The sequence below is a fragment of the Trichoplusia ni genome, chromosome 11, assembly GCF_003590095.1.
Source record: "Trichoplusia ni isolate ovarian cell line Hi5 chromosome 11, tn1, whole genome shotgun sequence".
In the NCBI taxonomy this organism is placed as follows: domain Eukaryota; kingdom Metazoa; phylum Arthropoda; class Insecta; order Lepidoptera; family Noctuidae; genus Trichoplusia; species Trichoplusia ni.
Genome location: NC_039488.1, coordinates 6,955,972 through 6,983,557, shown reverse-complemented (window position 1 = coordinate 6,983,557; position 27,586 = coordinate 6,955,972). Strand labels below are relative to the sequence as shown.

Genomic DNA, 27,586 nt, shown 5'->3' with positions numbered 1-27,586 from the left:
ATCGGTCCAGCCGTTTAAGCGTCAAGAGGTAACAAATGCATACTTTCGCACATATAATATCAGTGTGACATTCTTTTTCTTTGCATTTATTGTTATAAAGAAAACATTATATTATCTTATTATAGTCTAAAAATGGCTCCTGCAGTAAGCATCCTAATATTTCATGCTTGTTACATAAACATTAAAATCAGTAACCCAGAATTCGATCAAGAATCAGTGTATTACACAAATGCTTGTCCTACGCGGGGATCGAACTCGCAACACGACGCGCACGGTAGCTTTGACATGATCTACACCACTCGGCTATCCGTACATTCAAGTCAGATCACGGACAACCAACGACAGATAGACTGACATATAAAACTACTATACAGGTTTTTACCCTTTCGGTACGGATCCCTAAAAAACAATCAATTTAAGTATAAAACTGAGAGTGGATTCACAGATGTGTCAAGCCAGCTGTAGCGTCTGCGTTCGGATCATACTTTGTTACAAAATTGTGTAGAATATAATGTTACAAATATTAATAAACTTACAAATATGAAAAGTTATTTCGAGTGTTAATAAAGTGTTACAAGTTTAAGATATAAGACTTTAGAGAAAACGAGGTATGTATGTATAATTAATATTTTTAAAGTACTATAATATAGAACACAATTAAAATAAAAAATACTGAGATAAAGTTATGAAATTATTGCGGATTGTAATGACGGCTATTTTACGTTAAATTAAAAAGGAATAAGTAAATTCAATTCATCGTGTTCGAGGTCCTGAGGTACCTAATAAACATTAAAAATCTATATCTATACTAATATATAAAACTGAAGAGTTTGTTTGTTTGTTTGAACGCGCTAATCTCAGGAAGAACTGGTCCAAATTGAAAAAATATTTTTGTGTTGAATAGACCATTCATCGAGGAAGGCTTTAGGCTATAAACCATCACGATACGACTAATAGGAGCTAAGATACAATGGAAAATGTGAAAAAAAAAACGGGCTGGTATACCTAAATCGTAACTTATATCTTCGACCCACGGGAACGAAGTCGCGGGCAACAGCTAGTAATAGATACCCACCTTTATGAAATCATTTAAACAGTTCTTATTAAACGCTGTTTAAAAGTACCCACAAGTTTGGTGTCAAAAACAAAATTAAAAGCTCTCTTGAAATGAAAGCTTTCAATTTTGTTTTTTCTAGGCCGTTTTCCAGGCACTTTCAAAACTTTACAGTAATGACTCTAGGTGCACGGTTGCAAAATGTAATTCTTATGGAGAAGAACCGGCAAAAAACTCTATCCAAAACGGCAGCTCACATGCAGAAATAATACGAAAAAAAAAATCTGAAAAGCCACGCTATTAAATACCACTCCATTCAAATTATTCAGTAAATTGCATTGCTACGATGAAAATTTTAGCCTGCTAGGTTATCGGGAAATTAACTTACAAAAATCTAACCGGAACGACAAACAAACAAGAAAAGTGAGTGTATAAAAACGTGGGAAAATTACACCTACGCGATTTAAGCCGAGGGCAGAAGCTAGTTTTACATAAACTCGCTAAATACTATATGATGGTGTAGGTTCTTTAAATTAATGAACCATTTTAAAACGGTCGCAAGACACAACCTATTAATATTTGTATATTAGCATAATTCACGATCAAATTATGTCGGTTTTTATAAAAGCGAAAGTGTGTTCTTATGGATGGATGTTTGTCACTCCTTCACGCAAAAACCACTGATCTTATTTTGACGAAATTTGATACACAGGTAGTTTATAACCTGGATTAACACATTGGATAGTTTTCATCCTAATTTTATGTTCCCGTGGGATTATTTTACATTAGTAGCGGGAGGGCCCGCGGGTAACAGTTAGTCGGGTATAAAAAGTTTTTGATCTTGAAATTCTCTTGAAAAAATAGTTTTATTTCTCTTTTCCAACGGACAAATCACTATTCGGAAGATGTCTTATTGTCAACGATTCAAAAACTCGGCATAGTAACATCACACAAGCGAAAGTTTAAACCACGTAGGACAAGCGTTTGTGTGATCCACGAAAGCTTGTCCCGAGTCTGGGTGTCTTTGTGCACGTGACTTGAATGTTTGAAAACCCCGGCGACATGGCGACAGACATATTAATTTTTTATTTGAAAAAGTGTTTTTTTTTAAACAAACAAACAATTTAGCGACCTTGACATAGCAGGTGTAATCTTTAAAACTAGTTTGCTCATTTAAATGTCAGTTTGACCCTAATGACCCCTAACTATAAATATATACGCGAAATATAAAGTCAACTTAAATAAGGAAAGGTAAGCTTCGCTTTTATTATCAAACTAACTGTTGCCCGCGACTTCGTCCACGTGGTTAGAAGATCTTAAAGCCCTCAAAGATGAATAATTTTCCCCGTTTTTTTTTTCACTGTATCTTCGCTCCTACTAGTCGCAGCATGATGGTATATAGCCTAAAACCTTCCTCGATGAATGGTCTATTCAACACAAAAATAATTTTTAAATTTGGACCAGTTGTTTCTGAGATTAGCGCGTTCAAACAAACAATCTCTTCAGCTTTATATATTAGTACTAGCTGTTGCCCGCGACTTCGTCCACGTGGTTAGAATTTTCCCCGTCTTTTCCAGATTTTCCATTATATCTTCGCTCCTATTAGTCGCAGCGTGATGTTATATAGCCTATAGCCTTCCTTGATAAATGGTCTATTCAACACAAAAAGAATTTTTCAAATCGAACCAGTAGTTCCTGAGATTAGCGCGTTCAAACAAACAAACAAACAAACTCTTCAGCTTTATATATTAGTATAGATAGAAGTATAGATATCTGTCAGATAATATTTAATTTCGATCAATCTGTGTATAAATGCGGAGAACATCACATACATTGTTCTGAACCCAAAGTAAGTTGCTAAGGCACTTGTGTTATGGAATTCAGATACAACGAAGGTACCACAAACACCCAAACCCGAGCCAATGTAGAAATGTTAATTCTTACATTGACCCGACCGGGGATCGAACCCGGGACCTCAGAGCTAGCGACACCTTGAAACCGGTGCGTACGCCACTCGACCACAGAGGTCGTCAAAAATCAAAATACCCGGAATCAGCTCTGCTCATATTTCATTGTTTCAATAAAACAACGTTTATGCATAATTTCACAACCGTAGGTTAATTTTAAAAGTTTCATAATTATTAAAACTCTTTTTTCAAGACAAAAGCCCTATGTCCTATGCTCTAGACTATCTGTGTACCAAATTCCATTGTAATCGGTTCCGTAGTTTTGGCTTGAAAGCGAGATAGAATTATATTAGCATAGATTAAAACGCGAAGAAAACAATTCAAATATGTACTTAATAATAATATATTGTGAAATATCATGCAACTTTGCTTATTTAGCTTGTCTTGTAAAAAGTATAAAAAACTTATCCTAATTAAAAATACGATAACTTCAACTTAATACACTTAATTATAATGTAAATTTATTCTCAAGATTCGAATTTCAATATAAATCGATTTAACATAGCAACGTTTTAACAAAAAAAAAGTCATTTTATACGATTAGATATTAAGTATATATTATATATATTATATATATATATGTATATATATATATATATATTTATTATATATATATATATATATATATATATATAGAGGAGCTCGTGACTAAGCTATAACCGCATAAGTGATACGATCACAGGTTAAGCTATGCTTGACACGGTTGGTCTGTAGATGGGTGACCATCTTTGTCATAACGAGTTCCTCCGTGTTTCGGAAGGCACGTTAAATTGTGGGTCCCGGCTGTTATTCCTACATCTTTGACAGTCGTTACAGGTAGTCAGAAGCTTGAAAAAATCTGACAGCCAGTCTAACCAAGGGGTATCGTGTTGCCCAGGTAACTGGGTTAAGGAGGTCAGATAGGCAGTCGCTCCTTGTAAAACACTGGTACTTAGCTGAAACCGGTTGGACTGGTAGCCGACCCCAACATAGTTGGGAAAAGGCTAGGCCAATGATGATATATATATATATATATATATATATATATATAAATATATATATAGATGTATATATATATAATATATAATATATATATATATTTATATATATATATTATAATAGTTACATATAATTATCGGAGGAGCTCGTGGCTAAGCTATAACCGCACAAGTGATTCGATCACAGGTTAAGCTGACGCGGTTGGTCCGTGGATGGGTGACCATCTTTGTCATAACGAGTTCCTCCGTGTTTCGAAAGGCACGTTAAATTGTGGGTCCCGGCTGTTATTCCTACATCTTTGACAGTCGTTACAGATAATCAGAAGCTGAAAAAAGTCTGACAGCCAGTCTAACCAAGGGGTATCGTGTTGCCCAGGTAACTGGGTTGAGGTGGTCAGATAGGCAGTCGCTCCTTGTAAAACACTGGTACTTAGCTGAAACCGGGTGGACTGGTAGCCGACCCCAACATAGTTGGGAAAAGGCTAGGCCAATGATGAGTTTATTGTTTATTCTATTACTACTTTTTTATTAAAAATAAAAAGGTGATCTTAGCGCGGTCGGTGATGTGCCCCACGTTGGGGCGCCATTACCGAAGCTGTTAATAACACCAGCCTGTAACTGTCCCACTGCAGGCCCCTCATAAAATGAACGAGTATCATTGCTAATAAAAGATTTTTATAATCCGCACACAATTGGGAAACATTTAAACATATGCAAATTACATTTTTTTTAGACTGGGACTTATTATTATAGTCTAAACACGTCTGTCCGTCTGACGTCTGTAGATAAAAATAACCGGCCAAGTGCGAATCCGACTCGCAACACAGGGTTCCACGTAAATAAGCTAAAGAAAAAACTTTACAAGTACAAATTAATTTGTAAGTATCGTTTTTCTTGGTAAGGCGGGCCAATCTTCTTGGATCCCCACTCCCTCGGGGGAGGAAACGGGTAGTGTCAGACTCTTACTGACTAAACCTGAACCACCGTGCTACGTCATCCGCGTTTTTGTATTTATTGGTAGCCTATTCTACTAATAGGTTATTTGACAAAAGAAACTGTTCAGTCCGTTAGACAGATTTCAATTTGGAAACAAAAATTAAGGGGATGGGTCAATCTATAATGTTGAGGTATTCGTTGAGGATAAAATTTGAGGAGAAAAAGTAATACGCAATAAATATACCTATCTAATATACACCATGATTTTTTAGTCATCTTACAAAAGCAGCCCAGTCATTTAAAATGCAATTTTTATTCAATATTATGATGCAATTCGTAGTTTTAAAAACACAGCTCTGTTGCGAGCGCGGTCCGAGCCTTGTAACAATGGTGAGGGGCGCGAGTGGCGGCGTTTTTATCATTTTTAAGAGTAAATTTCAGATTTCTCTTGTTTCATTTTTCTTCGTACCTAATATCTTAGTTGATGATAAAAAAATAATAATCGCGCCTAGGTATTTTACGTCGGATACATGAACTGGGCTTCTTTTGTAAGACGACTAAAAAATCACCGTGTATATACATTACGAAATAATTACATTTTACTTAAATGAAAGCAAAAGAATTTTCATTTTTGTTTTTTGTCAATGGATGGTTGCTCTAGTAGTAAACGTATCGGGCGTCATTATCCTCAATGGATGCCTCAACATAGAAAATTGACCCGGATACAGCGAAATAAAATCTGGAGTGATTTCACTTACCAGTACGCTTTATTTTCGCAGTGCTTTTAATATTCATAACTTTTAAATGATGTGATAAAATGAAAATACCTATTCAATATTTTTGGGAAACCTGTCTGACGGACTTCTCAGAGTTTTTTTAGTCGAATACCCTATTTTAAGTATTTAGCTATCAGTGTTTACTTAATGAAAAACAGCCTGGACCCCAATTCCACTTTACGGAATTTTTCTGTAGGCAAAATGCTTTAGGAGAATACGCACAGCGTAAATTGAATCTTATTTCCTATTCATTTATCGGCCATTTTAAATGGCGGAATTGGGGCCCAGGTGTCAAACGGACGTCTTGTTCCGTTTTTACGGGTACAGAACCCCGGAAATAGAAGTAATCCCTTTACTTTGACATTGTTTGTTCATCCAACAAATTAATTCATTATGCAGTTGCTATTTTATCTAGTGAGTCATTCGTTGTTCATATAGATGCTTAATTTTGTAATTGATATGTAAATAGTCCTTTGGTGGAACATGATCCTACTAATAACCATATTATTATAAGCACAAAAGTTTGTATGTATGCAAGTTTTTTACTTTTTCAAAAATCCCTCAATTTGCGTCACGACACCCGGTAATCCGCCTTCTGCATTTAGTTCATCTTACAGAGTCTTACGACATACTCAACTAATACCAAATGTCCTCGTTTCAGAATCATGAAGCCACTATTCTCAATAGTGGTTGCTGTGCTGGTTGTAGCGGCCACCGCTCACCCCCAGACCATAGAATTTTCCCGAACCTTTCAATCTAAGCCCAAGACTGTAGTCCGCACAGAGGAAATCGTCGAAGGGTGCTCCTCAGAAAAAGGCTGTGCTAGCATCAAGAAAGTGAATGGAGCAGTCGTTGAAAAGTTCGGAAACCTCCAAGTTCTTGACGAAGCTGCTAAAGCCGGCGTATCAAAGACAGGTTTCCAGGGGACAAACCAACTGAACTCGCCTTTCAAGGCTGGCGGTATTGGTGGCGGGTCTTTCAGCAAAATCAGCAAGACTTCCACCAGTTATACGTCAAGTTCTAGCAGTGGCTCTGGAGGCGTCGGCCTGGCCGCCAACCCTGGCTTAAACTTCGGCAGCGGCCAATCAAAAATTGACATCACAACCAACCAGTTCCTGAACGGAAAGGCTGGATTCGAGACTCCTTCCCTTAAGGGCGCTCCTCAGGGCAACCTCCAGGGTACCCTCGTAGTGGGATCCACCACTTACACCGGCAATCAGGGCCTCGTCAGCCAGTCAGGATCAGTCACCAACCAGAACAAGTTCGGCGCTACAGGATTTGGCTCGAACCAGGCCTCAAACTCAGGATTTGGTTCAAACCTGGCTACCAAGACATCTTTTGGTTCAACAAAAGTTACCAAGACGTCCTTTGATTCAACCCAGACAACCAAGACATCCTCTGGTTCAACCCAAGCTACTAAAACCTCCTTCGGTTCCGAAAACCGAGGTTCCTCAGGGTTGGGTAGCATTCAATTCGGAGCATCTGGATCGTCTTTCGGTTCCAAAAAGTTTGCCTCAACCACCAGCACAGGTTTTGGGTCAACCGTTACCCCTAAACTTAATATCGATAGCACAGTCTCCAAGACAAAGAGCCGAACCGAATTCGAAACGGATGCTTTCTCGACCGGAAGCGATAACACAGAAGTCTACACTTCCGGTGTTAGAACTGTCTTCAGATCCGGTAATAACCTGTCTCATGTCTTGTCTCAATCTACAATAGGATATTTGACAAAAAAAATCCACGTTAGTCAGGTTCAACAAAAAATTGAATACGTATTTAAAAAATTATCTCATAATTTCATTTTAGAAGCACTTAAGAAGTTGAAATGTATGGTAATGGGGGCTAGTAACATCACTTGCTAGTAAAAAGCGTACTGGTAAGTGACGTCACACAGATTTTCTGTATCCCGAGTCATAAGGAAAAATACTTATTCAATATTTTTTGGAAATCTATCTGTCGTACTTTTGTAAACCGTCCTTTCACTACCGAGAGAATTTATTTTACTAAAGTTGAATTTCGAAAAAAAAATATCCTCGCTTTTCTAAATACAGCTTTTTATTCTTCTTTTGACTAAAGTGTTCTAAATCCTCATCTCTTCTTCAATTAGTCCACGTGCCCGTTGGCTGCTCTGCTGCCCTTAAATGCACACCCATCGAGTTCTGTACCGCGGGGGGAGTTATCTCAAACACCTCTGTTGTCCTCACTAAACATCAACAAACTTACCGAGTGCCTCTTACTGTAAGTATTACTATTTTTTCATTGTTTCGTAATTTAATAGTGTAAGGCCACAACACTTGCATTTTAGATTTACATAAAGGCCACATGAAAAACCTATCTGCACATTAATACAAATATAGGTACTTAACTATTAAATATTTTAAAGAAAAATTAAAAATCTAAATAAATTCAATAGCAATTATGGAATAATAATAAGCGGATTTTTAAATAATTACAGGACCTCATGTTAGGATAAAATCTTAACATTAAAATTTAACGGACATAAAATATGAATTCTAACTTCTAATGATTATATTATTATTCTAAAATAATATTTCATTAAATCCTATCCTGCGCCCATAACTACTTTCATAATATTATATACCTTTTTCGAACAGGACTGCAAAGACCCCGAATCAGGTAACATCGGAAAATGTTGTCGAGATCCCTTCTACATTGACCCGTGGCCAGTCAACGTGATCGGGAAATGGGTACCCAATATTTTCGGGGAGAAACCATGGAATGTCACAGACAGACCCCCTACCACGGAGTATTTGTAAGTTTCTTATCGTTTTTGACTAAGTTATGCTAGTAACATCACTTGCTTGTCAAAAGCGTACTGGTAAATGACGTCACACGCTATTTTATTTTACTGTTACCCTTCATTTTTTGTTCGAATGGAGTATTTTTGGGAAATCTGTCTGACGGACTCTAAAAAAATACTGGATCATTAGTCGACTGATGTTTCGCATATATTTGACTAGCCTGTTAGTCTAGTGGTTAGTGGCCCTGACTGCTATACTGGACGTCGTGGGTTCGATTCCCACCCAGGACAAATGTTTGCGTGATGAGCACGATCATTTGTTCCATGTCTGGGTGTAATTTATCTATATTATGTATGTATTTAGAAATATGTAAGCATATTTATCAGTTGTCTAGTACTCATAACACAAGCTCTGCTTAATTTGAGACTAGATGGCGTTGCGTGAATGTTGTCCAATATTATATTATATTAGTTATTACTTATAACAACTAAAGTATGTTTTCAGCCCTGAAACGACACCAACGCCCGGCTACTATATAGAGCGCAGTACGTATCAATAGGGTGCCTTTGCGTCCATCGGACGAAACGCTTTCAGCACTAACAAGAGCAAAAAATACTTTTAAGGCATCATTCGCACGGGAGCTTTTTTAGCGCGCGTTAAAAAAGCGTTCAAATAGAACAAATGCACATGTTCATACGACTATTCCCTTTAGCGCCCAACGCCCAGCGCTCAAAATGCAACACTACTCGATAAAAAAGCGTCGCGTTTTGAAAGCGCGGACGTATGAACAAATACTTGGAAATGCATTTGTTCTATTTGAACGCTTTTTTAACACGCGTTAAAAAAGCTCCCGTGCGAATCAGGCCTTAGTGACCGACTTGAGCGCTTTCCTTAACGTGTTTCAAAGAATGGTTCCATTCTAGTCGCTAACGCTTTCTCACAAAATGGTTACGGTGCTTTCTCTGGATTTAAACAAATACCTTTCGTTCAAGATAATCAGAAATCATTTCTGGAGTACAAAAGCAAATATTGATTAAACCAGGTACTAGAACTAGCTATTTCTTCCTTTGTCTCCCGCTTGCTATGGAGGGAAGTGGAACATTTTTTCTTACTCCTCCTTTTTACTATTTCTGATTAATTTCGTTGCGGGCTCCAAGGCTGTTAATTGTTTCCCCTGGGACACACCGAATTTAAGTGTTTCGGTGGTTTTCGTTGGTTTCATTGTAGATCCTGGCTTACAGGAATTGCAATCAAGGTATTATGCATGTGGTAATAATATAGATAGCCCACAACATCAAAATCAAAGAGTTTTTATTTCAAATATTCCGTTTCTCAGGCACTTTTAAAACGTTATATTACTGACTCTAGTTGCACGGTTCCAAAGTGTCATTCTTATGGAGAAGAACCGGCAAGAAACTCCATAACACTCTTTTCAAAATGTCTGCAACGGCTAGAATATCATCATTATACATATATATGTATGTACTAACACATGACATTTATGATGTTGCCATTATAGCGCCTCGCTGTTGAGCATGTACATAAATAAAAACTATTTTAAAATAGTTGAGATCACCACGCCAAACCTACTGACCGCGAAGTGTCGCGGGTTCGATCTCCGCGTAAGACAAGCATTTGTGTCGTTGGGGTTTCACAAACTTTTAAGTTACATGCACAAAGACACCCAGACTCAGGACAAGCATTCGTTGATCACACACACGCTTTGCCTACTGAAAAAGACTAAACCTAAACTATGTTTTGTATGATTGTGTGTGATTATTACATCTTATGTCATGAAATGTGCATATTTTTTGTATCTATTTGGCTCATGACACCAACTTATGTCAATTAAATAAGCCTGAATTAGTAAATTGCATTATAAACTGTGAGCAATTGCAACCGCCTCTTTTTAGACCACGATGCATTAACGCGGCCTCTCCATTCTACATCTGTAACAGCCTTAGAAGCTGAAGATATAAAATGAAATATTACAAAATATCACTTTTATAATATAAAAACAGATTTTTTTTCCTAATAACTACTGGAAATATATTCTAGAGAGCGAGGAAAGGACTTTTTCTCATATCATCTTTTACATACTTTTTCACCTGCCCTGCCTGCAAGCTTGACTACAATTTAACTTACACAAGAAACATTGCGTGTATTTTTAAGAGAGTCGCAAGCAAAATTGCGCCATCATATACGAGTATAGTAAGGAACTCGCTATGACAAAGATGGTCACCCATCTATGCTTGACGCGGTTGGTCCGTAGATGGGTGACCATCCTTGTCATAGCGAGTTCCTCCGTGTTTCGGAAGGCACGTTAAATTGTGGGTCCCGGCTGTTATTCCTACATCTTTGACAGTCGTTACAGGTAGTCAGAAGCTTGAAAAAGTCTGACAGCCAGTCTAACCAAGGGGTGTCGTGTTGCCCAGGTAACTGGGTTGAGGAGGTCAGATAGGCAGTCGCTCCTTGTAAAACACAGGTACTCAGCTGAAACCGGTTGGACTGGTAGCCGACCCCAACATAGTTGGGAAAAGGCTAGGCCGATGATGATACGAGAATAGTACCTAAGGCCAACGAGACGAGATAAAGAATGCAAACAAATTTTTAGGGGATCACAACATTGTTATTTGAATAAAATATTCTGAAGTTCGAATTTTGACAAAGATAAACTTGTTCACAACATGGCGGACCAAATGTTGACAACTGCCGTACTGACTGCTTTCTTGTACCACGAAACACATAATGGCAGCTGTCAACGACCAACTCACGCCATATAATATGCGCGTACGAGTAATAAGGACAGGGATAACAATCCCTCGCTATAGCAACGTAACTCAGTAACGGTCCGCTTGTTTACGTTAAGTTTACGTTTTTTATCTCGTCTCGATGGCCTTAGTATAGTATGGTTACCTCTAGAAAATTTTGAATAAACTTTTTCTTAACAGATAAAAACATAACGATCGAAAGGATAACGACCGAAGAGGAAGAACTTGTAGAATCGGAAACAAGATACAGAGTTTACTTGGAAAAGTACACAGGTGATGGCACATGTGGTTTGCAATACGTGAGTATCTATGTAATATCAGCCCTATCATTTGGATGGCAAATCTCCAGAATATATTTCTTTAAAATAAGACTCGGCCGGAACTTGCACAAAACAGAGAAGTGTGGAAGAGAAAGGGGGAGGCCTTTGCCCAGCAGTGGGATCTAAAGCAGGCTACATAAAAAAAAGACTCGGTTTAATTTATGCGAAACTCTTCTTTCGGCAGAAAGGGTTCATTTTGCTCACCGCCATAAAAATATGGCTAAAATTATTTTTGGTAGTTTAAAGTTTTGAGCGGTGTATTATTCCCTAAGTACTCCTTGTAGGGAATAGTACAAAAACTCAAAGCCAAACCCACAAGCAGCTCTGAAAGACATCAAGACACAGTGAGCTTATACTGCGTAGGTCGGCCCTGGATAATTAGTTCTTCTGTCAAGAAGAACGCCATCTCAGTCTGCCCGTGACGTGATAAAATCCGTAAAAGAAGTTTCATTTCAATGAGTAGGGAATATGTTTGAATACAGTTGAATACAAGATTTATTTTCATCTACATTCTTTCTCCCAAAACCAATCCCGGTACGGATTTAAAATTCCAGTTTTCTCCCATCAGCCCCAAAAACCCTACGGTAATCGCAAAGAATTGGAGCTGGACTTCGCCGAGATCCCCTGGCAGGCCATGATCCTGCTGAAGACCGACAAGAGCCTTCTCTGCGGCGGTGCGATCGTTCAGCCTAATGTCGTCATGACCACTGGTAGCTGCGTTAAAGGGTAAGGGATCGTTATCACTCATCATTCAAATCCCTTTTAGCCGAATTCCATCATAAACTTAGGAAAAATATCCTCACACACAGCCCAAACTTACTGCAAAGTTCACTACCAGACCAAAACCATTAACCGCACCATATTACCCCCCGCAGCGTCAACACCAAGAACCTGCTCGTCAAAGGCGGAGAATGGAAGCTGGGCGTTGAGGAGGAGCCCCTTCCATTCCAGATCGTTCAAGTCGATCAGGTCCTGACGAATCCCTTTAACAACGACCAAGCAATCTTGATTCTGTCAGAAGAGCTAAGGCTTGCGCAGAATGTCGCGCCGATCTGCCTCCCTCCACCGACTGAAACTGTCGATGTCGTTTTTAATCGGACTGAGAAGTGTATTGTGACTGGATGGGGAAAATCTGTTCTGCAAGGTTAGTGTTTTTTATTGGTGTTGTTTCGTGTGGCTATTATTGCACAGGGGAGGACTTCAAATCTGAGACGGGATTTGAGTCTGCGGCTACCGAGTAATTGCAAACCTCTCTCTGCTTGTTGCAGCTCACCTTCAAGGCAGCATCATCCACGGAATAGACGTCTCCCTTCTGGCCCCTGGAGAGTGCAAGAACAAGATCAGCCAACGGGACCTTTCGAACCCGCTCAGCGCCGGCTGTGGGCAGCCCACCAACCCTGCTCACAACATTTGCAAGGTAAGACGAGTATCTGTCTGCCTAAACAATGTCACATCGAACTGCTACATTTATAATATTATCGAGTGGATTTAACCATTCTTTGTTCCAGGTGGACGTCGGCAGTGCTATTGCTTGCACCTCAGACGGCATTCACTACGTATTGCGAGGCGTTTACTCTTGGGACTCTGGTTAGCATCTTCTTTCTATTTCTAGAGGCTCCTCAATTGGTTACCCAAAAAACAATTGGGCAATTTTACTAAAGTGTTGGTTTGGGAAATTTTGGCTCGTGTGTTCTATAAGACCTAATATCATATTTTTCTTGACAGGATGTCAAGTCAAAAACACAATCTTCCGTTTCAACTCAGTCGACATTGAATGGTTCAGATGGGCCACCGGACAGATCGAAAGCAAACGTTTCGCGAAGTTCACAACTACGACGAGCACCACAACGGAAAGCAGAGTTCCTGGAACAACAACAGTTAAGAAAATAAATGGTAAATTGCTTTTTGACCTTCGCGATTTTGTCAGCTTCCAAAGAAGAATGAAAATTACGCGGCCTTTTCTTTAGCGACTGTAATCGGCTAAGAACCTGGAGCGGGACTCCAAACAGCTTGTTATTTAAACAACTGAATTTTCTTCTCCAAATACCTGAGATTGACTCCTTCCCGCTTGCAGCATCCCTGCAGCTCTTTGCGTTTCATCTGCCTTCAAATGAAGTCGTTCCATTGCGTAACAGTGTCTGAAAATCCAAATTTACTAATGCCTTTTTTATCATTGTTTTCTCATTTCATTGTTTTAAGCTTAGAAAGTATAATAATAAGTATGGGATGTAATTAAATCATTCAGAACAGCTTGTCCTGCTTAGTCTGTTATTATACAATTATGTGATAGAATTACAATTAAAATATCCATCAATCATTTTTCTGCTGTGTTAACCCGAAACACAGGTTTAAAATAAACCTGGTTCGGGTGGTCCCTATATTATATTTAGACCATCCTTCTCGTATCTCTTTTCATTCACGGGTTAACTTCATGTGAAGAGACCAGGTCCTTTTTAAAGGCGTGAACGGGGACACAGGTCCAACGTGCAGAGGCCTTCTTGAGAACTTTAATCTACAAAGTGATGGGGCATCTACTAGGGATCATTCACCTCTGCTCTATGGGAGAACAGACATGAAGAATCCAAAGTAGATGCAGAACTATTGCAAGTATGTGTGTAAAATCAATTTGACTATTATATATTATATGAGACATTGTTACGTGGACCAGTTCCTTAGACCACCCTTCTCGTATATTATTATGTTTTGGTGTAGATTAACTCACCTCCTATGATTATAACTATTAAGATATTTTTACTGGTTTTACATCTGAGTCATTTGTATTCGTACATGTACTAAGAAATGTGAACTGTTTTATTTATTTTTTAAATTTATTTATTTCCAATCTCACATTATGTTTACAGAAAAAAAAGTAAAGACCGAGGTGGGAAGAATCGGGGTCACGGATATTACAACATACCGAGTTTTCCTGAAAAAGTATAGAGACGATGGCAAATGCGGTTTGCAATACGTGAGTATCTATTTATATAATACTAGTTGTTGCCCGCGACTTCGTCCACGTGGTCAGAAGATCTTGAACCGTTTTCGCAGCGCACGCAAGGGGAAGCCTTCAAAGATGAATTATTTTCCCCGTTTTTTCCACACTTTCCATTGTATCTTGGCTCCTAGTCGCAGCATGATGTTACACACCGTGATTTTTTTGTCGTCTTACAAAAGGAGCCCAGTTCATGTATCCAATGACTAGAACACGTTCATGATAAAAAGTAATTATGAGATTCGAATAAATTTAAAATGCAATTTTTATTCAATATTATGATGCAAGTCGTAGTTTTAAAAACACAGCTCTGTTGCGAGCGCGGTCCGAGCCTTGTAACAATGGTGAGGGTCGCGGGCGGCGGCGTTTTTATCATTTTTAAGAGTATGTTTCAGATTTCACTGGTTTCATTTTTTTTCGTACCTATTATCTTAGTTGATGATGAAAAAATAAAAATCGCGCCTAGGGGTATTTTACGTCGGATACATGAACTGGGCTACTTTTGTAAGTCGACTAAAAAATCACCGTGTATAGCCTATAGCCTTCCTTGACAAATGGTCTATTCAACCCAAAAATATTTTTTCAATTCGAAACAGTAGTTCCTGAGATGAGCGCGTTAAAACAAACAACCAAACTCTTCAGCTTTATAATATTAGTATAAATCAGCCCTATTATTTGGATGGCAAATGACAAAAAATTACGAATTGCAATTAAAGCCAAAGCTTCAAAACAAGACTTGACTTAATTTAGTTGAAAACTCTCTTTCGGAAGAAAGGATTCTTTTGCTCGCGGCCATAAAAGTATGGATAAGATTCTTTTTGGTAGTTTGAAGTTTTGAGCGGTGTATTATTCCCTACTCCTTGTAGGGAATAATACAAAAACTCAAGGCCAACCCACGAGCAGCGCTGCAAGACATCAAGACGCAGTGAGCTTATACTGCGTAGGTCGGCCCCGGATAATAAGTTAAAATATGAAGGTAGAACGAGCAACATCTTCTAACAAGAAGAACGCCATCTCAGTCTGCCCGTGACGTGATGAAATCCGTAAAAGAAGTTTCATTTCAATGAGTAGGGAATATGTTTGAATACAGTTGAATACAAGATTTATTTTCATCTACATTCTTTCTCCCAAAACCAAACCCGGTATGGATTTAAATCTCCAGTTTTCTCCCATCAGCCCCAAAAACCCTACGGTAATCGCAAAGAATTGGAGCTGGACTTCGCCGAGATCCCCTGGCAGGCCATGATCCTTCTGAAGACCGACAAGAGCCTTCTCTGCGGCGGTGCGATCGTTCAGCCTAATGTCGTCATGACCACTGGTAGCTGCGTTAAAGAGTAAGAGATCGTTATCACTCATCATTCAAATCCCTTTTAGCCGAATTCCATCATAAACTTAGGAAAAATATCCTCACACACAGCCCAAACTTACTGCAAAGTTCACTACCAGACCAAAACCATTAACCGCACCATATTACCCCCCGCAGCGTCGACACCAAGAACCTGCTTGTCAAAGGCGGAGAATGGAAGCTGGGCGTTGAGGAGGAGCCCCTTCCATTCCAGATCGTTCAAGTCGATCAGGTCCTGACGAATCCCTTTAACAACGACCAAGCAATCTTGATTCTGTCAGAAGAGCTAAGGCTTGCGCAGAATGTCGCGCCGATCTGCCTCCCTCCACCGACTGAAACTGTCGATGTCGTTTTTAATCGGACTGAGAAGTGTATTGTGACTGGATGGGGAAAATCTGTTCTGCAAGGTTAGTGTTTTTTATTGGTGTTGTTTCGTGTGGCTATTATTGCACAGACGAGGACTTCAAATCTGAGACGAGATTTGAGTCAGCGGCTACCGAGTAATCGCAAACCTCTCTCTGCTTGTTGCAGCTCACCTTCAAGGCAGCATCATCCACGGAATAGACGTCTCCCTTCTGGCCCCTGGAGAGTGCAAGAACAAGATCAGCCAACGGGACCTTTCGAACCCGCTCAGCGCCGGCTGTGGGCAGCCCACCAACCCTGCTCACAACATTTGCAAGGTAAGACGAGTATCTGTCTGCCTAAACAATGTCACATCGAACTGCTACATTTATAATATTATCGAGTGGATTTAACCATTCTTTGTTCCAGGTGGACGTCGGCAGTGCTATTGCTTGCACCTCAGACGGCATTCACTACGTATTGCGAGGCGTTTACTCTTGGGACTCTGGTTAGCATCTTCTTTCTATTTCTAGAGGCTCCTCAATTGGTTACCCAAAAAACAATTGGGCAATTTTACTAAAGTGTTGGTTTGGGAAATTTTGGCTCGTGTGTTCTATAAGACCTAATATCATATTCTTCTTGACAGGCTGTCAAGTCAAAAACCCAATCTTCCGTTTCAACTCAGTCGACATCGAATGGTTCAGATGGGCCACCGGACAGATCGAAAGCAAACGTTTTGCGAAGTTCACAAGTACGACGAGCACCACAACGGAAAGCAGAGTTCCTGGAACAACAACAGTTAAGAAAATAAATGGTAAATTGCTTTTTGACCTTCGCGATTTTGTCAGCTTCCAAAGAAGAATGAAAATTACGCGGCCTTTTCTTTAGCGACTGTAATCGGCTAAGAACCTGGAGCGGGACTCCAAACAGCTTGTTATTTAAACAACTGAATTTTCTTCTCCAAATACCTGAGATTGACTCCTTCCCGCTTGCAGCATCCCTGCAGCTCTTTGCGTTTCATCTGCCTTCAAATGAAGTCGTTCCATTGCGTAACAATGTCTAAAAATCGAAATTTACTAATGTCTTTTTTCATCATTGTTTTCTCATTTCATTGTTTTAATCATAAATTCTATACAGAATCATCGGCCTAGCCTTTTCCCAACTATGTTGGGGTCGGTTTCCAGTCTAACCGGATTCGGCTAAGTACCAGGGGGCTTAGACACATCGCTTTGTAGCGAAACGATACCGAATTTCGACATCGTCTGTGAGATAACGACAATCATTTCCTAGCCAATGTAACTCTGTTGTCATGATCGTTGTGACGAATCGAACATTCGTTAAAAACAGAAATATTTTTTATGGTATCGAACATTTTGCTGTCACCGCTGTCCGCGCAGTTTCATTTTACATAAACATTCAATGAAGTTTGTTAACCATGCAGTTTTATATTATGATTAGATTTGTTTGATTATAAGAATTATTTGATATGATAAGAATAATATTCTTTTCTATTAAAAAATGAAATGTGTGTGTACTAGTGCACAAAGGTAAGAAGTGAAACTTCTTTATGACCTTATTTTTCGAAAAAATATTTAAGTAGGTACCAACTATAACCAACTCGACATAAATTGGTTAAATAAAGTTAAATTAGAGAACGTTTACCAAAAGGCTTTTATCATTCATAGACATGAGTACAAATAATGCAAATTTAATAATATAAAAAATAATTTTTATCTTATTACTACTGAGCATTAAATATTTTAGAAAAATAAATATCATAATCATACCCAAGTATTGGAAAAAGAGATTTAATTAGTTACTTTTTTAGAAATAAATAATTAATATAAATATTTATTATATTACTATCGAAACGATCCAACAAGATCCGCCTCCCAACGCAATAATAATCTGCAAAAACCATTGAAAAAATAAAAATGACGGCTCGACTCGATTTGCAAGGAAAAAACTTAAATATACGTAAACACTTGAGATCTAAAATCAGCTGGTCAATAAAATCCGGCCATTTTGTATGGATAACTACAACGTTTGAACGTTCGTTTTGTTATCTTTTTTGTCGATCACGATCGCGACAATAACGAACACAGAAAGTGCTGCTTGTCTACGCATTTATATGGAACAAACGCGATGACGATTCGTTTCGTTATGAATTATTACATTGTCTACCAACTTGCGATAACGATGACGATTGACCACGTGATTTAACGCGGCTTATGTCAATCCCATACAGTTGAATCTTGTCGAACTTCTTTATCGTTTTTAAATTGTTACTTTGTCTAAGCCCCCTGTGCTTTACAAGGAGCGACTGACCTCCCCAACCCATTTACCTAGGCAACAGGATACCCCTTGGTTAGACTTTCAAGCTTCTGACTAACTGTAACGACTGTCATATACACGGTGATTTTTTAGCCGTCTTACAAAGGTTGCCCAGTTCATGTATCCGACTTATATGCGCGATTATTATTTTTTTATCATCAACTAAGATAATAAGTACGAAGAAAAATTAAACAAGAGAAATCTGAAATATACTCTTAAAAATGATAAAAACGCCGCCGCCCGCGCCCCTCACCATTGTTACAAGGCTGTGTGTTTCTAAAAAACTACGAATTGCATCATAATATTGAATAAAAATTGCATTTTAAATTTATTCAAATCTCATAAATACCTCTTTTTTATCATGAACGTGTTCTAGTCATTGGATACATGAACTGGGCTGCTTTTGTAAGACGACTAAAAAATCACTGTGTATACATGGAGGAACTCATTATGACAAAGATGGTCACCCATCTACGGACCAACCGCTTCAAGCATAGCTTAATCTGTGTTCGATTCACTACTGAGGTTATCGCTTAGCCACGAGCTACTCCAAAATCGATACAGAATACGAAACCGAAAAAAAATCGGAGAAAAACCTAAACATGTACATGGTAACAGAATACCTGCAGTCCCTCAATTACTTAAATACGGAAAAATTGCTAGAAATATTACAATAAACTGTTTAGCTTAGAAATTATAATAATAATTAGTGGTAACGTAATTAAATCATTCAGGACAGCTTGTCCTGCTCAATCTGTTATTATACAATTATGTGATAGAATTACAATTAAAATATGAATCAATATTTTTCTGCACTGATAACCCGAAACATTTTTAAAACAAACCTAGTTCGGGTGTCCCTATATTATCTTTAGACCATCCTTCTCGTACATTATTATGTTTTGGTGTAGATTAACTCACCTCCTATGATTATAACTATTAAGATACATATTTTTACTGGTTTTACATCTGAGTCATTTGTATTCGTACATGTACTAAGAAATGTGAACTGTTTTATTTATTTTTTAAATTTATTTTATTTATTTATGTAATTATTTATTTCCAATCTCACATTATGTTTACAGAAAAAAAAGTAACGACCGAGGTGGGAAGAATCGGGGTCACGGATATTACAACATACCGAGTTTTCCTGAAAAAGTATAGAGACGATGGCAAATGCGGTTTGCAATACGTGAGTATCTATTTATATAATACTAGCTGTTGCCCGCGACTTCGTCCACGTGGTCAGAAGATCTTGAACCGTTTTCGCAGCGCACGCAAGGGGAAGTCTTCAAAGATGAATTATTTTCCCCGTTTTTTCCACATTTTCCATTGTATCTTGGCTCCTAGTCGCAGCATGATGTTACACACCGTGATTTTTTTGTCGTCTTACAAAAGCAGCCCAGTTCATGTATCCAATGACTAGAACACGTTCATGATAAAAAAATAGGTAATTATGAGATTTGAATAAATTTAAAATGCAATTTTTATTCAATATTATGATGCAAGTCGTAGTTTTAAAAACACAGCTCTGTTGCGAGCGCGGTCCGAGCCTTGTAACAATGGTGAGGGTCGCGGGCGGCGGCGTTTTTATCATTTTTAAGAGTATGTTTCAGATTTCACTTGTTTCATTTTTTTTTCGTACCTATTATCTTATTGATGATGAAAAAATAAAAATCGCGCCTAGGGGTATTTTACGTCGGATACATGAACTGGGCTACTTTTGTAAGTCGACTAAAAAATCACCGTGTATAGCCTATAGCCTTCCTTGACAAATGGTCTATTCAACCCAAAAATATTTTTTCAATTCGAAACAGTAGTTCCTGAGATAAGCGCGTTAAAACAAACAACCAAACTCTTCAGCTTTATAATATTAGTATAGATCAGCCCTATTATTTGGATGGCAAATGACAAAAAATTACGAATTGCAATTAAAGCCAAAGCTTCAAAACAAGACTTGACTTAATTTAGTTGAAAACTCTCTTTCGGAAGAAAGGGTTCTTTTGCTCGCGGCCATAAAAGTATGGATAAGATTCTTTTGGTAGTTTGAAGTTTTGAGCGGTGTATTATTCCCTACTCCTTGTAGGGAATAATACAAAAACTCAAGGTCAACCCACGAGCAGCGCTGCAAGACATCAAGACGCAGTGAGCTTATACTGCGTAGGTCGGCCCTGGATAATTAGTTCTTCTGTCAAGAAGAACGCCATCTCAGTCTGCCCGTGACGTGATGAAATCCGTAAAAGAAGTTTCATTTCAATGAGTAGGGAATATGTTTGAATACAGTTGAATACAAGATTTATTTTCATCTACATTCTTTCTCCCAAAAGCAATCCCGGTACGGATTTAAAATTCCAGTTTTCTCCCATCAGCCCCAAAAACCCTACGGTAATCGCAAAGAATTGGAGCTGGACTTCGCCGAGATCCCCTGGCAGGCCATGATCCTGCTGAAGACCGACAAGAGCCTTCTCTGCGGCGGTGCGATCGTTCAGCCTAATGTCGTCATGACCACTGGTAGCTGCGTTAAAGGGTAAGGGATCGTTATCACTCATCATTCAAATCCCTTTTAGCCGAATTCCATCATAAACTTAGGAAAAATATCCTCACACACAGCCCAAACTTACTGCAAAGTTCACTACCAGACCAAAACCATTAACCGCACCATATTACCCCCCGCAGCGTCGACACCAAGAACCTGCTCGTCAAAGGCGGAGAATGGAAGCTGGGCGTTGAGGAGGAGCCCCTTCCATTTCAGATCGTTCAAGTCGATCAGGTCCTGACGAATCCCTTTAACAACGACCAAGCAATCTTGATTCTGTCAGAAGAGCTAAGGCTTGCGCAGAATGTCGCGCCGATCTGCCTCCCTCCACCGACTGAAACTGTCGATGTCGTTTTTAATCGGACTGAGAAGTGTATTGTGACTGGATGGGGAAAATCTGTTCTGCAAGGTTAGTGTTTTTTATTGGTGTTGTTTCGTGTGGCTATTATTGCACAGGGGAGGACTTCAAATCTGAGACGGGATTTGAGTCTGCGGCTACCGAGTAATCGCAAACCTCTCTCTGCTTGTTGCAGCTCACCTTCAAGGCAGCATCATCCACGGAATAGACGTCTCCCTTCTGGCCCCTGGAGAGTGCAAGAACAAGATCAGCCAACGGGACCTTTCGAACCCGCTCAGCGCCGGCTGTGGGCAGCCCACCAACCCTGCTCACAACATTTGCAAGGTAAGACGAGTATCTGTCTGCCTAAACAATGTCACATCGAACTGCTACATTTATAATATTATCGAGTGGATTTAACCATTCTTTGTTCCAGGTGGACGTCGGCAGTGCTATTGCTTGCACCTCAGACGGCATTCACTACGTATTGCGAGGCGTTTACTCTTGGGACTCTGGTTAGCATCTTCTTTCTATTTCTAGAGGCTCCTCAATTGGTTACCCAAAAAACAATTGGGCAATTTTACTAAAGTGTTGGTTTGGGAAATTTTGGCTCGTGTGTTCTATAAGACCTAATATCATATTCTTCTTGACAGGATGTCAAGTCAAAAACCCAATCTTCCGTTTCAACTCAGTCGACATCGAATGGTTCAGATGGGCCACCGGACAGATCGAAAGCAAACGTTTCGCGAAGTTCACAACTACAACGAGCACCACAACGGAAAGCAGAGTTCCTGGAACAACAACAGTTAAGAAAATAAATGGTAAATTGCTTTTTGACCTTCGCGATTTTGTCAGCTTCCAAAGAAGAATAAAAATTACGCGGGTTCTTCTTCAGTAACAGTTAAAGTACATTATATACAATGCGTTATTTGGGGGTCAACTAAAGACGGTTACCATAACGTGGCAACTCAGTGAAGTTAAAATATCCTCACAGTGGAGGGCCAGTAATTATGTGTGTATGAAGGATTGCAACGCATTGCCATACACCGACACAAAAACGCGGATGACGTAGCACGGTGGTTCAGGTTTAGTCAGTAAAAGTCTAACACTACCCATTTCCTCCCTCGAGGGAGTGGGTGTTCATGAGGATTCCCCCCCCCCCCGCCTTACCAAAAAAAAAGGCCAGTGATTATGTGTAAGTATTAATTTTCAAAAAAATATTTATATAAATCATCGGGGAGACAGTTTCTGTACAGAAAATCGCCGTAAATAAAATAAGATGAAAAAAAAAATGTGCGTTTCATGCTACGATTTGAATAATTAAATCGTGACATGTTATGCCATTTATACGCAAACAAAAGAACAAGCTCAACAGTCACTGTCCATCCAAATTGTAATAATAAATCATTTTTACAGAAAAAAATGTCGAAACTGGTGTAGTATCAGTCAAAACGACAACACCAACCCAGCAGAAGCCGAACCAGGGGAGTGACCTGGTCTCCGAAAAGGAAAACTCAAAATATATGCGTAGAGTCTTCCTAAAAAAATATTCAGGAAGTGGCGAATGCGGTGTACAAAACGTGAGTACCTGCAAAACTGGTGTCACGAAGATTCTGCAAATAGCAGAATTGGGGACCAGTATGTAAAAAGGACCAAGTCGATGTTGCTAATAATATAAATTTGTTCAGACCGACAGTCAGATTTCATAGAATGTGGAATACGTATCTTTCATTTTATTACGTCATTTAAAAGTGTGGAAGATAAAAAGCACTTAAGGTGCTAAAATTATTTGTAGTGGGGGCAAGTAAGAGCGCTTGCTAGTTAAAATCGTTTCGGTACGTGACATCTCATGATGTGTTAAGTCATGTGACGTCAGTCGTACGAGTTAAAATAAAAAAAAACGTATCCAATTTTTTTGCAAATCGATCTGGCGGACTAATTTTTTTTTGTCAAAAATCCCATTGCCTAGAAACGCTAAAACGTATGAGAATGGCCTTTGTCAACCTTCCTGGTATAGATTTTGATCCCCAGTTTTGTCCCATTAGCCCCAGTTACCGCAAGGTAACCATAAGGATTCGGAGGTGGACTTTGCCGAGATCCCCTGGCAGGCTACCATCATGCTGCAGACCAACTATACCCAGCTCTGCGGCGGTGTCATAGCTAGGCCTGACGTCGTCATCACCTCTGCAAACTGTGTTCAAGGGTAAGGAATCCCTTCTTTTCTATAATTTTCCTTGTTTCCCAATCCTCATCAAAGTGCTAACCAACTTAATTAAAACTTCTTAATTTGCAAATAATGAGCTCCATTATTTGTTTGTATCCGGCTGTAATTAATCTATATTATGTATGTATTTTATAAAAGTATGTTTATCAGTTGTCTAGTACTCATAATAAAGGCTGGAATATTATAATGCCTAATCTTGGTTTCGAGCTACCGTCGCATATTTGGCATGCTTTGGTCTTTATACATATTGTGGTCTAGACTTCTAACAGGATAGCGAGTTTTGTAACTGTGACTGCCAATTTTCTTTCATATACCATAGGAAATCATAATTAGATCGAAAGTTTATTGTCTGGATTTATGAAGAGGTTTTAGCTCCTCATTTATTTCATGGTTTCTTCTTATGTTGTCCAGTTAGTCGTTGTCGACTCCAAATAATTAAAAAAAGTCAATTGTAAAAAATGTATTGATAACATCCGATCATCAGAATTAATTTCATAGTTCATTTAATTTCATAGCAGTCCCGGATAACAGAATAACCTTTGAAAATATCCTCAAACACTTCCCCCACCTACTGCAAAACAACACTCGAAGCCTTAAAGTACTAACTCCCCTTCCCCCCACAGCCTTGACGCCGAAAAACTGGTCGTCAAAACCGGAGAATGGATACTGGGAGAGGGATCTAGGAAAAAGGAGCCCCTTCCACACCAGATTGTAAAGGTCCAGCATATCCTACGACATCCTGGATTCATCGAGGGTTTCTCATCGAACGACGCAGCCATTTTGGTCCTCGCAGAGGACTTAAAGCTTGCACCGCATGTCGCGCCGATTTGCCTCCCTGCATCAACTGAAACTTTCAACGTCGTTTATAACAAACCTGGGAAATGTATTGTGACTGGATGGGGAAAATCTGTTCTGCAAGGTTTGAATTTTTTAATACTTTTGTCGTTTTGTGTGGTTATTACTGCGTACGGGAGCACTTCTAATCTTAGAAGGGATTCGAGTCTGCGACTAACGAGTAAACACATACCCTTCTCTACTTGCAGCTCACCTTGAACGCAGTGTCATCCACGGAATAGGCGTGTCCGTCTTGGCCCCTGGAATATGCGCAAACAGGATCAGCCGAGACTACAGTTACTTACGCGACCTTTATGATCCGAAGAGCACCGCCTGCGGACAGCCCAGCAACCCCGATAAGAACTTTTGCCAGGTAAGACGCGTATCTGTCTACCTAACTAATTCTACACGGTCGCACGGTTACATCTATAGTATTATCGAGTGCATTTAACCATCTTCTGTTCCAGGCGGATGTCGGCAGTGCTGTTGCTTGCACCACAGACGGCATTCACTACGTATTACGAGGCATTTACTCTTGGGACTCTGGTAAGCATCCTCTTTCTGTCTCTAGATACTTTTGTATACACATACTTAAATCTATTTGTCAAGTGTACGGCAGTGTTAGCTTCGGGCAATTTTTACCCGACTGCATCGATCAAACATGTAAAAATGTTATAGGTAGTAATTTATCCAAATTTAATCCACCTTTTGAATAAAATACCTAATAATTAATTTCTCCTGGCAGGCTGCGAAGTCGGCAAACAGCTGATTGGTATTTACAAATTCGACATTGAGTGGTATGAATGGGCTATTGGACAGATCGAAAGCGTTCGTTTCTCTGAATACGTAGTGACGACAATCACTGAGACGCAACGCCGAGTCACCACAAAGCCAATTGTCAAGAGCACGACAACAGTTGAGACCATCACCACCAATGGCTTTAACACTGGCACAACCACCACGGGCATTACAGGAACCACGAAGACCTCAGGCGTCCAGGGAACCTTCAATTATGGAAATGCTGGAAAGAACGACGTGGCTTCTAAAAATTCAGGACTTAAAGAAGTCATCACCACCGTAACTAACAAAAAGGTTATCACCACAGGAGCTTCCCCCGTCGGCACAGCAATAAACGGAGGCATCCAGGGAACCGTCAATTACGGAAATGCTGGAAAGATCGACGTGGCTTCTAAAAATTTTGGACGTAAAGAAGTCATCACCACTGTAACTAACAAAAAGGTTATCACCACAGGAGCTTCCCCCGTCGGCACAGCAATAAACGGAGGCATCCAGGGAACCGTCAATTATGGAAATGCTGGAAAGATCGACGTGGCTTCTAAAAATTTAGGACGTAAAGAAGTCATCACCACCGTAACTAACAAAAAGGTTATCACCACAGGAGCTTCCCCCGTCGGCACAGCAATAAACGGAGGCATCCAGGGAACCGTCAATTATGGAAATGCTGGAAAGATCGACGTGGCTTCTAAAAATGTAGGACGTAAAGAAGTCATCACCACCGTAACTAACAAAAAGGTTATCACCACAGGAGCTTCCCCCGTCGGCACAGCAATAAACGGAGGCATCCAGGGAACCGTCAATTATGGAAATGCTGGAAAGATCGACGTGGCTTCTAAAAATTTAGGACGTAAAGAAGTCATCACCACCGTAACTAACAAAAAGGTTATCACCACAGGAGCTTCCCCCATCGGCACAGCAATAAACGGAGGCATCCAGGGAACCGTCAATTATGGAAATGCTGGAAAGATCGACGTGGCTTCTAAAAATTTAGGACGTAAAGAAGTCATCACCACCGTAACTGACAAAAAGTTTATCACCACAGGAGCTTCCCCCGTCGGCACAACAATAAACGGAGGCATCCAGGGAATTTCTGGCTCTGCCAAGAGCCTCCCAGGAGTACAGAAACCAGCGGGAGAATCAAAACAATTTGTATACACGAATGTCGGTGGTGATCTCTCACAGTTAATAAAATCATTTAAACCAAAGCAATAAAGAATTAGTCAAGTCATTAAAATCGGGACGTATCAAGTAATAGTTACCGGCACGGATCTTGAGCGCTGACCTTCACCTGCGCAGAAGTGATTTTTTGTATCCCTTTTCCGGTATGAAGTGAGGCGCGGGGCGGACTAAAGTGCAGTGATTTGCCCGCAGCGCATCACGTCAAGCCGTCACTCGTGATTGGTCGAAATTCGTTGTTTGCTGCAGTTGCATGCACCGCAACACGACGAGTACGCACAATTGATTGGCGTTTTATTTTACGATGCGCAAAACGATCCCCACTCTTCCACAGAGCGCTCAAGATCCGTGCCGGTAACTATACTACCGTAGACATCTCAAAAAGTTTCAGCACAAAAATATCAGTGTGGCCAAAATTAAAACCGAAATATGAAAACCGAAATCTATTATTCTGAAAATAATTAAAAAGACTTCTATTATCTTTGCATATTCTTGTATTTTTTCATTGTTTTGTTTTTTTTTTTTAAATTAATAATTATATAGGACAGTTACCAAAATAACCTGAAAGTATATTATTGCTTTCTATTTTTTTTAGATTCCGTACTTTTTGGCCCATTCGTACGGATCAATCAGTTTCGCGAGTCCGACTTGCAAGTGACTTGACCTTGTCTCTCAAAAATGCAAGCGATTTTAAACGTTGTTCTTTTATTTGTATAGACATATATTATGTTATAATAATGATCAGTAAATAAGAAGGTATAAATGAAAATTAACTGAAAGATTTGTATGGTATCAGTTTAGTATATTATATATGTAAATATTTAGATATAAATTGTTTTGAACATCGCTTCGGAATATTAAAATAAACAAGTCTTTCAAAATCCGGCTTTCATTTGTCTTTCTTTTCATCGTTCTCGTCTATGAAGCTAGAATAGTTAAATGGGTAGAATTTCAAAATGATATAATTTTAGTGCCTTTGAAGTTCTACTTTAGAGCTGCAAAATCAAAGTTTAAGCTCAAATGGCAAAGTCAAAAATTATAATACTGCTAGTGTTTACGACTTGACACGCTCACCTGAAAGTGAATAGCAAATCACTACTTTCCC

At 39.3% G+C, this 27,586-nt stretch overlaps 2 protein-coding genes across 2 annotated transcripts; both read left to right on the top strand.

The window, feature by feature from the left end:
- Nucleotides 1–12,436, top strand: LOC113498671. The gene is made up of 7 exons (XM_026878781.1): nt 1–608; nt 6,372–7,390; nt 7,818–7,948; nt 8,326–8,483; nt 8,977–9,017; nt 11,424–11,542; nt 12,132–12,436. The coding sequence occupies exons 2-7, from the start codon at nt 6,376–6,378 to the stop codon at nt 12,291–12,293; spliced, it is 1,626 nt and encodes a 541-aa protein (XP_026734582.1). The 5' UTR covers nt 1–608; nt 6,372–6,375; the 3' UTR covers nt 12,294–12,436.
- Nucleotides 12,437–26,750, top strand: LOC113498794 (transmembrane protease serine 9-like; the record flags this gene model as incomplete). The annotated part of the gene is made up of 22 exons (XM_026878939.1): nt 12,437–12,707; nt 12,832–12,980; nt 13,072–13,150; nt 13,289–13,456; nt 14,425–14,531; nt 15,732–15,889; nt 16,039–16,307; nt 16,432–16,580; nt 16,672–16,750; nt 16,889–17,056; nt 19,662–19,768; nt 20,946–21,103; nt 21,253–21,521; nt 21,646–21,794; nt 21,886–21,964; nt 22,103–22,270; nt 22,866–23,029; nt 23,495–23,652; nt 24,297–24,592; nt 24,717–24,880; nt 24,975–25,053; nt 25,253–26,750. Coding segments are annotated over 22 exons (4,653 nt in total), but the record flags the coding sequence as incomplete, so codon positions are not given.
- Nucleotides 26,751–27,586: the final 836 nt, after the last annotated feature.

Excerpts from the sequence above, each read along its gene's own strand:
- LOC113498671 (XM_026878781.1), top strand. The coding sequence starts at position 6,376 with ATGAAGCCACTATTCTCAATAGTGGTTGCTGTGCTGGTTGTAGCGGCC. Across the intron at positions 7,391-7,817 it reads TAGAACTGTCTTCAGATCCG|TCCACGTGCCCGTTGGCTGC; the intron begins GTAATAACCTGT and ends TTCTTCAATTAG. Across the intron at positions 7,949-8,325 it reads CTTACCGAGTGCCTCTTACT|GACTGCAAAGACCCCGAATC; the intron begins GTAAGTATTACT and ends TTTTTCGAACAG.